The sequence below is a fragment of the Schistocerca nitens genome, chromosome 7 (genome assembly GCF_023898315.1).
Source record: "Schistocerca nitens isolate TAMUIC-IGC-003100 chromosome 7, iqSchNite1.1, whole genome shotgun sequence".
Classification (NCBI taxonomy): Eukaryota; Metazoa; Arthropoda; class Insecta; order Orthoptera; family Acrididae; genus Schistocerca; species Schistocerca nitens.
Genome location: NC_064620.1, coordinates 161556422 through 161570721, shown reverse-complemented (window position 1 = coordinate 161570721; position 14300 = coordinate 161556422). Strand labels below are relative to the sequence as shown.

The window sequence follows — 14300 nt, the reverse complement described above, 5'->3', positions numbered from 1 at the left end:
AATCCAGATGTGTTGTTAATCCAATTGCGTCCACATGCACACGTAACACTATCACTGTTCTATTACTCAGTTGCGTGTCGCATTTCACTCCCGAATCCGAATATTTAAAATCACTTTCACTTTTACTCAGTTTCTTTCCCGGCCGATTAGCAACATATGTGGGGCGGCGGGTGGAATATTAGAATAAATGTTTTGTATTTATGCTGTTTGCAGTTCTCAACACTGGCTGTCTAACTACAGTATTGGCAACCAGAAATTGATTAGCAAAACGTGAAGCCTGTAATTAGAATTCCTAGTGCCCACTTCATCTGAGAAATACACTCCTGGAAATGGAAAAAAGAACACATTGACACCGGTGTGTCAGACCCACCATACTTGCTCCGGACACTGCGAGAGGGCTGTACAAGCAATGATCACACGCACGGCACAGCGGACACACCAGGAACCGCGGTGTTGGCCGTCGAATGGCGCTAGCTGCGCAGCATTTGTGCACCGCCGCCGTCAGTGTCAGCCAGTTTGCCATGACATACGGAGCTCCATCGCAGTCTTTAACACTGGTAGCATGCCGCGACAGCGTGGACGTGAACCGTATGTGCAGTTGACGGACTTTGAGCGAGGGCGTATAGTGGGCATGCGGGAGGCCGGGTGGACGTACCGCCGAATTGTTCAACACGTGGGGCGTGAGGTCTCCACAGTACATCGATGTTGTCGCCAGTGGTCGGCGGAAGGTGCACGTGCCCGTCGACCTGGGACCGGACCGCAGCAACGCACGGATGCACGCCAAGACCGTAGGATCCTACGCAGTGCCGTAGGGGACCGCACCGCCACTTCCCAGCAAATTAGGGACACTGTTGCTCCTGGGGTATCGGTGAGGACCATTCGCAACCGTCTCCATGAAGCTGGGCTACGGTCCCGCACACCGTTAGGCCGTCTTCCGCTCACGCCCCAACATCGTGCAGCCCGCCTCCAGTGGTGTCGCGACAGGCGTGAATGGAGGGACGAATGGAGACGTGTCGTCTTCAGCGATGAGAGTCGCTTCTGCCTTGGTGCCAATGATGATCGTATGCGTGTTTGGCGCCGTGTAGGTGAGCGCCACAATCAGGACTGCATACGACCGAGGCACACAGGGCCAACACCCGGCATCATGGTGTGGGGAGCGATCTCCTACACTGGCCGTACACCACTGGTTATCGTCGAGGGGACACTGAATAGTGCACGGTACATCCAAACCGTCGTTGAACCCGTCGTTCTACCATTCCTAGACCGGCAAGGGAAATTGCTGTTCCAACAGGACAATGCACGTCCGCATGTATCCCGTGCCACCCAACGTGCTCTAGAAGGTGTAAGTCAACTACCCTGGCCAGCAAGATCTCCGGATCTGTCCCCCATTGAGCATGTTTGGGACTGGATGAAGCGTCGTCTCACGCGGTCTGCACGTCCAGCACGAACGCTGGTCCAACTGAGGCGCCAGGTGGAAATGGCATGGCAAGCCGTTCCACAGGACTACATCCAGCATCTCTACGATCGTCTCCATGGGAGAATAGTAGCCTGCATTGCTGCGAAAGGTGGATATACACTGTACTAGTGCCGACATTGTGCATGCTCTGTTGCCTGTGTCTATGTGCCTGTGGTTCTGTCAGTGTGATCATGTGATGTATCTGACCCCAGGAATGTGTCAATAAAGTTTCCCCTTCCTGGGACAATGAATTCACGGTGTTCTTATTTCAATTTCCAGGAGTGTACATATATAGCTACAGCTTATAACTCTGAGGAATTAGGAGATTGTCTGGGATTCATAATCAAAAACCATTCTCTCTAAAATGTTCACTATATTCTGAAAGTCACAGACCAAAAAGAATCCACACAATCCAACTACCAGAGCAGTTCAGAGTCTAATGTGCTGATGCCACTATAACTGTTCAAATTAAATGTTTAAGTGAATGATCGCCATAATTTGATGATAATGTTCATCAAATTCCACGCCAAATAATGGTAGAATGTCTGTTCTGCGGCGGCATGTGAAAATACGACATATGCAAACTGAAGATAGATCATTAAAGTCATCCCAGAATTAACACTTCACTCGAAAACGATTTCATGGTTACGCATATCCCGAGTAACTTATTACGGCATCTGAGGCTGTTTATAGCAATGATACCGACACTACACGACGCGACTCCCGGCACAGGCGGTGCACTAATCAGCGTCTGGAGAGAACTGGGGGCTTCCTTCTCTCGCGCAGCGTTCTTACATATAAAGCCGCAGTGCAGACGGCTAAGGGAACGCCTGATCAAATCTGCTTTCCTGACTAGCCGCTGGGCTAGTAATGCACCACTTTAAGTTATCGAATAAATCATTGCTTCCTTTGCTGATGGCCGATGAAGCTTTCAATTTAATTGTGCAATCAGCACTCAAGTAAGTAATCATAATAAAAGTCTGACCTGGCTAAGTGAAATATTTTGGGCGAGAGAATTAATTTAATTACACTACACGCAGTAGACGAGCTCTGAACTTGCTCTTTGGAGATACGCTATAGCTATAGTTTTATAGTTATTATGTTGAAACTTGTCACATTTTTATGATTATAGCGGATCTCCCTTCTACTTAAATTTAAACATCCTAGCTTTATTTATTCGCCTACTTAATCTATCTTGCTTCCTTAATTTCTAAGACAAAAACCAGAAAATCATGAATTTCAACTAAAATTTTAATTTGTGAGATCCAGAATACTGTTTCTACTAAATTATTATGCAAAAGGAATCTAAATATAAATTTTTAAGTTTCTAGCTCTTTTCTGTTGCGCCAATGATTTTTACAGAATAACATCCAAATTTCGAAAATGGTTAAAGTTATTGAACTGATATCCAACACATATTGATTTTGTATTACTCCTGACATGCTAGAAATGTTTCAGGTTATTTACTTCATTTTAAAGTATTGCGCAATATTTCTGACATCAGAGCTAGTTACAGCGGACTAGGCTGGCACACAATGGAAAGACTGATGTGAATTTTATAAGGCGTGAGTATGCTGCTTCCCTACAGAGGGTACATGACTTTTTTTTTTCTTTTTTGTGACAAATTTCCAACAATTGACAGAGTTCTTCTTGCCATGAATGAAGATCCAGGTATGGGCAATTTTTGGAGAACTACATTTTATAAATAATTAATTAATTTTAAATATGTTTGGCATGGAAGCAATAACATGCTATAAACAGAGATGACATCATTTTATGGAGGTGGCATTATCTACGAACCATTAAATTGTTGAGAGATGTTGGAAGGCCCACGTACTATTTGGACCAGACATGGCTGAATGCAGGACATACCCAAAGTAACATCTGGGCAAATAGTGTCATAAAGTCCTCAAAATAACTGTTTCTGTCCAGATTTTCCACAAGAAACAATGCTCCACTGGGTAAAGGAAAATGTCTAATTATCACACACATGGAGAGCAAAGCAGGTTTCGTGGAAAGTTGTTTGTGGATTTCCAGATCCAAGAACTGTAGAGATTATCACAAGGAATGTGTGCTGACACATTCGAGAAATGGTTTCAAGTGTTCTTCCTTGGCTTCAGGAAAACACAGTTATTGTTTTGTTCTACCTTAGTTTCAGGGAAACACAGTTACTGTCCTTGATAATGCACCATACCATTCTCCTCAAAAAGACAAAGTTCCTAATGTGAATCCCAATAAGAAAGATATTTCAAAATGGCTAAAAATCTAAAAATACTACTTTGAAAGATGGTATATACCACTAGACGTTAAAAAAAAAGAGTAGCACACAACAAATACATAGTAGGTGAAATGGCTAAGAATTCAGGGAAAACTGTTCTTCGAATTCCTCTGTACCATTGTGAATTAAATGCCGTCACATTAGTTTGGGCCAAAAGCAAAGGCTACATTGCAGGAAAAAGCAGAAGTTAAAGAACTGTCAGAACAACCAGTAAGAACGATGACTACAGAAGAGTGGAACAAATGTACCCCTGTGGTGGAAAAATATGAAGCTCAAATGTGGCAATTAGACTGCATTATAGAGTAGAGAGAGAGAAGAGCATTTTCTAATAAATTTGAATGAAAACAGTTCAACTTAATGGAGTGAGCTTAGTTTTATTGTTCCTTTAACATTATTGTAACTGGTATTGTTACTAGAATCACTTGTGTTTGAATCTGCTGTGCCAATTGTCAGTGTTTTATGCTTTCTTTCATTGTATTGTGGTCCATGTTCACAATACAAGCTTTCTCATGAGAAATGCATGCTCCACTGTGACGTCAGCCCATGGCCAACTGCACAGCGTGCATGAAGGATTTTCGACACCCCTGCTTTCACTGGGACAGGTGGTGATTGGTCATGTGATACTGTTTTTGTTTCATTATAACTCTCAGTGAATAGACTATAGCAACATGACTGTCAGTGAAATATGAAATAAATGTTAACAAAATATGCACAATATGTCAGGGAGATGCTGAGTTGCAGAAAGGCACAACAAAAAGACTGTCTGAAAGAGCTTTTGGCCAACAGCGTCTTCATCAAAAATAAACACACACACACACACACAAACACACACACACACACACACACACACACACACACACACACACATCCCACCTATATATATGCAAACACAACTCACACATACATGAACACAGTTTCTGGCAGCTGAAGCCAGACTGCGAGCAGCAGCGTATGATGGGAGAGGCAACTGGATGGTGAGGTAAGGAAGAGGCTGGGGAAGGGAGGGGGAAAGATAGCAGGGTATTGGGGGGGGGGGGGGGGATGGTAAAGTGCTGCTTGTGAGAGTGTACGGAGATGAGGTGGAAGTGGGTAAGATAGCTAGGTGCAGTTGGGAGATTAGACATTGGGTGGAGGGAGAAGGGGATAGCAGGAAAGGAGAGAAGTAAAACGACTGAGGGTGTATTGGTGGAATACAGGGATATGTAGTGCTGGAATGCGAACAGAGAAGGGGCTAGATGGGTAAGGACAATGACCAACAAAAGTTTAGGCAGGAGTGTTACAGGAACATAGGATATATTGCTAATCTCCCAACTGCATCTAGCTTCCCTACTCTCTCTACACCTCACCCCTGTATGCTCCAATGAGCAGTACTTTATATGCTCCAATAAGCAGTACTTTACCATCCCCCATCCCTACCCTGCTATCCCTCCCTCTCTCCACCCCAGCCACCTCCTTGTCCTATGTTCCCATAATCCTTCTGGTCTCAACCTTCGTTAGTCAGTGTTTTTACACAAGGCTAGCCTTTCATTTCATCCAACTTACATTTCTTGAAATACCAATGTGTATGTTTTTGTTTGGTTCTGCAGCATTCAGGCATGTAGACCACATGTCTTGTACATTGAAGTCTTCTTCTTTTCATTTTCTGGACAATGTTTGTTTGCTGCAACAATTTTTAATGTTGTTGGTTCCTCCTTTTACTCTAGCCCTCCATGTCACATTGGGTGAAAGCCCTTCCTCAAGACTTTGTTCATATACAAACAGTTTCTCATTTTACATCTTTGTATAACTAAAGATCTTTGTTCCATATAATGTCATCACTTTTAGTTTTGGTGGATATTGTGTGTGATGTAATTGCCTGTTTCAGGTTGAAATGTTATTGATGCATTAATAACCCACTGTGTTATCTCCATCATTGAGCTTCCATGATTGCTACAACAGGCACTTAAAAGTGGGTACTGGAAAATTACCTTAGCCAAATTCAGATCTTCAACTTGTAATGAAGCTCCAAGGATCACTCATCTGGATAGCCCCATCACTTCCATCTTTTCAGCATCAATTTTTGGGCTGACTTTGATTGCATTGTGAGCTAGGTGCTTAACTGTCTCTACGATCTCAGCGTCTGACTCTAACAGGGCTGCAATTTCATCACCATATGCTAAGAAGTGTTTTCTCCCAATCACATTTACACCTTTTTAATTGCTGTACAATTCTCATACAACTTCCTTGAGCACTGTATTAAATAATATGGCCACGATTACTGTGAGTACATACAAACATCAGTGTACCTCTCGAAAAAAATCCATGATCCGTGTACTTTCAAGTAGGATGTTACTTTTGCTCAAAACGAAAGACTTACCCTTCATTTTAGAGTGTGAAGTGCTGTGTATTAACAATGACATACCATATTTACAGAGGAGGCAGTGAATGAGGTGAAGCGTCAAGCTGTAGCAGAACTGCAACGTGCAGTGGCTCAGGCGGAGGCGAAAGCTGCTGAGCTGGTGGCAGCAGAGCGTGCCAAGGTGGAGAAGGTGCTGGCAGAGGCACGCCGCCAGGCCGTCCCTACAGACGATGACGAGCCACCTCCAGCTGGGGTGACAGCGGCAACAGCCAATGCCTGCTGGAACTGTGGACGACGTGCCAATGAGACATGCAGTGGCTGCAATACGGCACGCTATTGTGGCGCCTTTTGCCAACATAAGGACTGGGACAGTCACCACCAGGTAGTGTGATTGTGTGCCACCACACACACACACACACACACACACACACACACACACACACACACACACACACACACACACACACACACACACACACACACACCTGAAAAATAGCTACTCACAGAAGTCCAGTGTGCGATGTAGTTATCATACAGCAATGAAGCTTGGTTAATGCAGCACTGTTATGTGCTGGAACAAAATTAGTTCCAATTCTAGCCAAAATGTGCAAATCTGGTGCTGTGTGCTCTTTGTGTGATGGTGCAACATCCACACTGTCATTTGACAAGCTATAATATGAGTGAACAGTATGGCTATTGAGAATAGAGACCGTGCACTGTCAATGAAACTGTTTTATTTGAACGGCAGCTGTATCAGTGCTGTATTGAGAGTATTGTCAATTGAATGGTCTGAGAAGAGGTGTGGTGCCATTAAATGCTTTAAAGAAGATGATAATAAAGTTCAAAAACATGAGTCAGCTTCGTATGGCACCTGGAAGAGGAAGGCATCCTATACCGGTGGAAGTTTTTGGAGAGGTTTCTGCTGCTGCTGCTGCTGTAACTGACCATTCAGCATGTGGCCCGGGTAGTGCTATTACTTGTGCAGTGTCACCAGAATTGTCAGTTATATGGTCAACAATACAGAAAGGTTTGCAGTCTATTTTACACTAGTACCAATACAAGATCCAGATGGTGCAACAATTGAAACTTCGTGACCCACAGCAACATTCTGAATTTGCTCTTTGGTTTCTGGCATGGATCAAAGTTGATGACATGTAGCTAGGCAATATTCTGTGGAGCAACAAGGCACAATTTACACTACAGGGTGTAGTGAATACACAGACCTGCTGAATTTGGGGTTCTCTTAAACCACATGTTGTTAATGAAGAGCCTTTGCACTCACTGTATGTGACTGTGTGATGTGGATTCACAGGTACCTTTATTCTTGGTCTAATCTTCTTTAAAGAGAATACAGCCAGAGGCCTGCCAGGTGTACTGTGGCATCTGCTTATTGTCAAGAACTCCTTGTGCAGCACGTGATTCCTGCTTTGGAAGAACCACTGTTTTCATACAAGATAGGGCAACACCTCATGTTTCTCGCCAGTGAAAGATCTGCTTGATGCAGTCTTTCAGGAATGTGCTATCTCCAAATGTTTTCCAGATGTACAGCCTATAAGATAACATCATCTGAATCCATGTGACTTTTTGCTTTGTGGATATCTAAAAGAACATGTTTACCATGGGCATGCTCCATCTCTACCAGATCTGAGTGTTAGTATACAGGAAAATGTTGCTCAGATTGCACCGGAGATTCTATGAGACTGTTGATCATCTTGTTTTTCAGATGCAGCATCTCGTAAACATCTCCAGTGCTCATATTGAGCAAACTGTGTAAGCAGTGGTTAATAATAACATCAGCGTTATGCCTCCTCAATTGTTTCACCTTTTTTGCCATGTCCCATTCCGAAATCATTACAAATAGAATTTCTATACATCTTTTTTGCGTTCACAATGCCAGATTTGCACATGGTGGCCAAAATTGGAACAAATTTTTTTCCATTGAAAACTGGTTCTGCATTAATGCATTATAATGTCTACAAATTTTGCTGACATATCATAATTACAGCCCACATTCGACCTCTGTAAGTAGCTGCACTTTAATTGTAACTACCTAGTACTCTGAAGTACAGATCCCATGTTGACTGATTAAATTTCTTCCTACAGTTAATTATGGGTTTGGTAAAGACCCATCTTCACAGTAAAACACGTGTTAAAAACATTTGTCAACTTAATATTCTTTCCATTTCTTGCAGTTTCAGATATCTGTGTCTCAGAAATAACTGAGAAAAGAGCATATTTTTATATAATGACTTGTCTTAGGAGTGATCCATAGTGCACCCATCTGCATTTGAATTACATACATCTATTGAGTAACATGTAGAACCCCATTTAATCGTGATCACAGTTGTTAAAAGTTGTGGCATGATCTCCTTGAGAATACCAAAGGCCTTGGTGAGAAGTACTGTCCTTTTACTGGACCACTTAGCTCAGGGAAAATATTCATCTTACTTGAAGATGTCCCAGATGTGCTCCATATGTTTCAAGTTAGATAATCTTTGTTCCATGCAACAACTACATATATTTTGACTGTTCTTCTGTTTATCTGGAAACAACTTGGGTTTATTTGGACACAACTTGGGTTTATTTGGACACAACTTGGGAGTTTTGACATGGTATGTTGTACTGCTAAAAATGAAGGCCCCAGCTAGTACAAGGTCTGCCAACATCCCGGTCATGTTGCACAACATACTACTCCATTCACTGTGGTAATGTTTCTCTCTCTCTCTCTCTCTCTCTCTCTCTCTCTCTCTGACTCAGTAAATATCTCCAATTAAATTGGTCAAAAGTTTATCATCTCTAAATGTTCACATACAACCTCCTTTAATAGAGTCAACAGGTTCTGCAGACATCAGTGATGTCTTTGGTATTCATCCCAACAGCTTTGGCATAAGGCTTGGGGATTATGGATTTTATGTTACCACCTCCCCCCTTTGTCAACCACATATCATAATAAAAATTTCCTCCGGGTCAAGTGCCACTTCTAACTCGCCTGTAATTCAATGACAACTTCACTACAGTTACAACTTTTATAGCCTGAACAGTCTTACACATGTTGGAAGAAGATTGCAACACCTTAATTTTTTGAATACTGTAGACAACACACAATTTTCTTTTTTAATTTCAATATCGAACTGGAACCAGAAAGAGCTTTACATAAATCTTGACAGACTATTCCAGAACTGGCTAAAAACCATGCAAACTGCACCCATGTGCTCTCCACCACATTATCTTATGTAACATTCCAATAACCATCTACATTACTTTGAATTATTGACAAAATTACAATTACAGTTTACAGATTTGCAAAAGTTCCACATGTTGTGACTTACAGCATGTTACACATAATCTCTTGCCATTATAACATCTCTGAATATTTTAGAGAAATTATGCAGTATTAATTTTTATAACAATGTTTTTCACTAAGATATAGATCACTTCCATTACAATAGGTGATTTGTTGCTAATGCAACTTCAATACCTGTGTGTAAATTGTGTTCCACAGTATAAATGACTTTTGTTATAGAAAGGCATTGAGGCTTGATACCATTATTATTGATGTGACTATAAAGCAAAAAAAAAAGTTCTAAAATTCACTAATTTATATAATAATATTTATAGGTGACTGAGAGTTACCTAAATATCAAAATGTAAATTGAAACAAAGTTCACATAAAGGTAAAATATGAATACACAAGTTAAACAGTGCACACAATGTGGGAGTAGAACTCACTACTGCAGTATCATCTATTCAAGTTGACATGGAATCAATCAAATTGGTAAGTGTAACCCCACTCTGCCACATGATATACTTCCCTATCGGTGTGTCACTATCATCATAGGTTAAGTTGAGCAAACAACTAAACACACACAATTTTCAAAATGTTACAGGTTACTGTAAAAGTTTACAAACTGTTTACAGATTGCAAACTCTTTCATAGGAAAAAAATCACATTTCCAACTGATATAAAAATCTTTAGTTATAAAGGGGACATTTTTTTTACAAGTAGGGCAAGCCAAATGCTGTTAATTGTCCAGGAGGGTTATCAGACTATTTGGTATCACAAAATTATGTTTTATTTGCCCGTCTGGCTAGCCGCGCAATCTAACACACTGCTTCCTGAGCAGGAATCTGCCTGGCAGCTCCTCTTATTCTGCCTCAGATACACTATGTTGGTGATTGCTGCGCAAACACTCTCTCCACATGTGCATACACCATAATTACTGTACCATGCAAACATTGGGGTTACACTCTTACACTCATCTAGTATGAGATGTTCTTGGAGGAGGGAGGGGGGGGGGGTTTCCACTGGGGGCCGAACCGTACAATAACCCTGGTTCGGTGTGGGGCGGCTGGACTGCTGTGGCCTGTTGTGGGGCTGTGAATCACTGAGGGCTACAGTGGGACAAAGCCTCTCCATCGTTTCTAAGTCCCCGATTTCAATACACAATACAATACAATGTTTTCCTTTTTATGTGCAAAAAGCAAATTCTTTTTGCAGTTTGTTTTAGAATGTTTCAGTAATTTCATAATGGTTGTGGTAACTGTTATACACTCCTGGAAATTGAAATAAGAACACCGTGAATTCATTGTCCCAGGAAGGGGAAACTTTATTGACACATTCCTGGGGTCAGATACATCACATGATCACACTGACAGAACCACAGGCACATAGACACATGCAACAGAGTATGCACAATGTCGGCACTAGTACAGTGTATATCCACCTTTCGCAGCAATGCAGGCTGCTATTCTCCCATGGAGACGATCGTAGAGATGCTGGATGTAGTCCTGTGGAACGGCTTGCCATGCCATTTCCACCTGGCGCCTCAGTTGGACCAGCGTTCGTGCTGGACGTGCAGACCGTGTGAGACGACGCTTCATCCAGTCCCAAACATGCTCAATGGGGGACAGATCCGGAGATCTTGCTGGCCAGGGTAGTTGACTTACACCTTCTAGAGCACGTTGGGTGGCACTGGATACATGCGGACGTGCATTGTCCTGTTGGAACAGCAAGTTCCCTTGCCGGTCTATGAATGGTAGAACGATGGGTTCGATGACGGTTTGGCTGTACCGTGCACTATTCAGTGTCCCCTCGACGATCACCAGTGGTGTACGGCCAGTGTAGGAGATCGCTCCCCACACCATGATGCCGGGTGTTGGCCCTGTGTGCCTCAGTCGTATGCAGTCCTGATTGTGGCGCTCACCTGCACAGCGCCAAACACGCATACGACCATCATTGGCACCAAGGCAGAAGCGACTCTCATCGCTGAAGACGACACGTCTCCATTCGTCCCTCCATTCACGCCTGTCGCAACACCACTGGAGGCGGGCTGCACGATGTTGGGGCGTGAGCGGAAGACGGCCTAACGGTGTGTGGGACCGTAGCCCAGCTTCATGGAGACGGTTGCAAATGGTCCTCGCCGATACCCCAGAAGCAACAGTGTCCCTAATTTGCTGGGAAGTGGCGGTGCGGTCCCCTACGGCACTGCGTAGGATCCTACGGTCTTGGCGTGCATCCGTGCGTCGCTGCGGTCCGGTCCTAGGTCGACGGGCACGTGCACCTTCCGCCGACCACTGGCGATAACATCGATGTACTGTGGAGACCTCACGCCCCACGTGTTGAGCAATTCGGCGGTACGTCCACCCGGCCTCCCGCATGCCCACTATACGCCCTCGCTCAAAGTCCGTCAACTGCACATACGGTTCACGTCCACGCTGTCGCGGCATGCTACCAGTGTTAAAGACTGCGATGGAGCTCCGTATGTCACGGCAAACTGGCTGACACTGACGGCGGCGGTGCACAAATGCTGCGCAGCTAGTGCCATTCGACGGCCAACACCGCGGTTCCTGGTGTGTCCGCTGTGCCGTGCGTGTGATCATTGCTTGTACAGCCCTCTCGCAGTGTCCGGAGCAAGTATGGTGGGTCTGACACACCGGTGTCAATGTGTTCTTTTTTCCATTTCCAGGAGTGTATTACATGCATATAGATACCATACTACAGAAATTAGTTTTTGGGTGAATTGCTGTTGTTTGGCTTTAGTAAACAAAATACGCACCTAATCTGAGTGTAAGATTGTGTGCATCTTTGTAATCTTTCAACAAAGAATACTACGTATTTATTCACCTTTATAGTGAACACAAAGAGAGAACATTACTTTCATGTTGATAGGTAACAGCACACACTTTGTGCAGGTGTGTTGCAAGCTGCCTCCACCTGTACCACTTTCGGTGCCAGCTGCCCCGAGCCAGCAACCCACATCTAGTCCTGCAGTTCCGCCAACGGTAACTGGTGTGTCGCCTTCTGGTGCAACTCCAGCCAAGTGACGCAGCAAGCGCCGGCCCGTGCGGAGGGCCACTGCAACTTCACAATGATGACTGATGTACACCTCATTGTCTCCAGTGCCGAGGGAAAGTATGATAAGCCTTTATCACCAGTAATGCGTGAAATACAAAGGCAATTTGAACTGATCTATACATGTAGTAGATTTTTTTTTCCTATGGGTCATGTGACTGCCAAGATCAGATTTCGTTAGTAGGGCTCAGTTATTGGATGGAAGATACAAGTAATTTTTTTTTTGGCAAGATTATTACACTAGAAATTTGTGTACGGACTGAATATATGTGGGGCAGAATGTGTATTGACATCCACTTACTTTACACATTGCATTCAAAACCTTGAGATATTTACATTACTTTAGTCTACCACAGATTTTTGTAATCAAATAAGAGCTTAATTGTGACAACAATGAAGTTGTTCAAATTTTCTCTGTCATTTAATTCTGTATCAGATACCATGTTCATTGAACCAGTATGTAAATGGAGAGATAAGAGGCCAGTTTCATAATTAGTTTACTTATGAAGGAGATTGATGCCTGTTTTTGTTTTTGGTTCATTGACAGTATACTGAAAACTGTGTTCTGTGCCATGGGAGGGAGGGAGGGAGAGAGAGAGAGAGAGAGAAGAGAGAGAGAGAGAGAGAGAGAGAGAGAGAGAGAGAGAGCAGAACTGAATGTTAATCTTCCTCCATTTTGAGAAAAATGCAGGTGCTTGTGGTAATTAAACATTTCGTTCCAAATTCATGATGGATGCTTCTGTGAAATTTAAAAATGTTAGATACTGTTGTGAAGTTCAAGTGTATTTAAATTAGTTTAATGCATTGTTAAACCACATGACTCTTTGCACACTCTCCAAATTAGTGGCAGATTTATTACATGTTTTTGAAAGAGGCTTTCCTCAACTATTTGTACTGCCAAGATTTTCATTTATCACACACTCTAAGTTCAGCCCTCTAAAATACTCAATGCAGCTACTATCACAACACAAGCCCATGGGACAGATGTTCAGAAAAGAACTGGATCTTTTATTGGGAGAAAGCATTCGTATGTATTTACAAGTAAAATCTAGACTCATGGGTACATAAAATAATAGAAAACTCAAGAAATCAGACCCAATATGTATTAGTTGACGTTATCTCTCCATTTTATTAAATGTTTAAATAACCTCCTAAGTGGAACAAACAGTAAAACATTCACAAAACATCTTACTTTTGGGCTGAGTGGTGACAAATATGAATGGAGGAAGATAACATTTGCCCGGAGATAATTAATTATTCATTTGTTGGGTCAGATTAACAACAGGTGATTTATCCTACTGGATGGTGACCATAGCCTTCAGGTCTTTTCCAAATTCATGTAATAAAGTTTCTCATCATTCAAATTTGCACAAACATTATTAGTGATTTAATAACAGTTATCTTAACAGACATTAGCTAAGAGATTTTTCTGTAACTACTTTTTAACTTCATGAACTACTTCTCCAGATCCAATTTTTTCATCTTTTGCTGCTGTAAATCTCACTCAGCTAGTTTGAAATGTCTGGAGAGAACCATGAATTCTCTTGTTTTTGGAGCATCATACACCCTAAGCCCTAATGGGCACCTTGGTTAATTTTCTTTATTAGGAACAATTTATTCTGAAACCTGTCTTCCAGATTCTATATAAACTCTGGGATCTGTATTGAGTACTTTCCATCATTTTCACTATTTATTTCAAAATCCACACATCAGCAAAATGAACGAAAACACTGACATTTCTGGAGAACACTTGTGTGCATTTCATTAATATCCACTGCCATAATTATTTCGAAATGTGTTTTGTTTAATTAAAATGTATATTGAATTAAACCAGTAATTTGGTAAATTTTCAAATGACTGTGTATCCAGAGAAATG

The 14300-nt window shown here is 42.4% G+C and overlaps 1 protein-coding gene across 1 annotated transcript in view; it reads left to right on the top strand.

The window, feature by feature from the left end:
- LOC126195516 (protein CBFA2T3-like) overlaps positions 1–12725 on the top strand; it is a 185719-nt gene extending 172994 nt beyond the window's left edge. The window contains exons 5-6 of the mRNA XM_049934143.1: positions 6147–6454; positions 12265–12725. Coding sequence (XP_049790100.1) covers positions 6147–6454; positions 12265–12396 — 440 coding nt within the window. The 3' untranslated portion in view covers positions 12397–12725. The remainder of the gene's footprint in view (positions 1–6146; positions 6455–12264) is intronic.
- The last annotated feature ends 1575 nt before the right edge of the window (positions 12726–14300 follow it).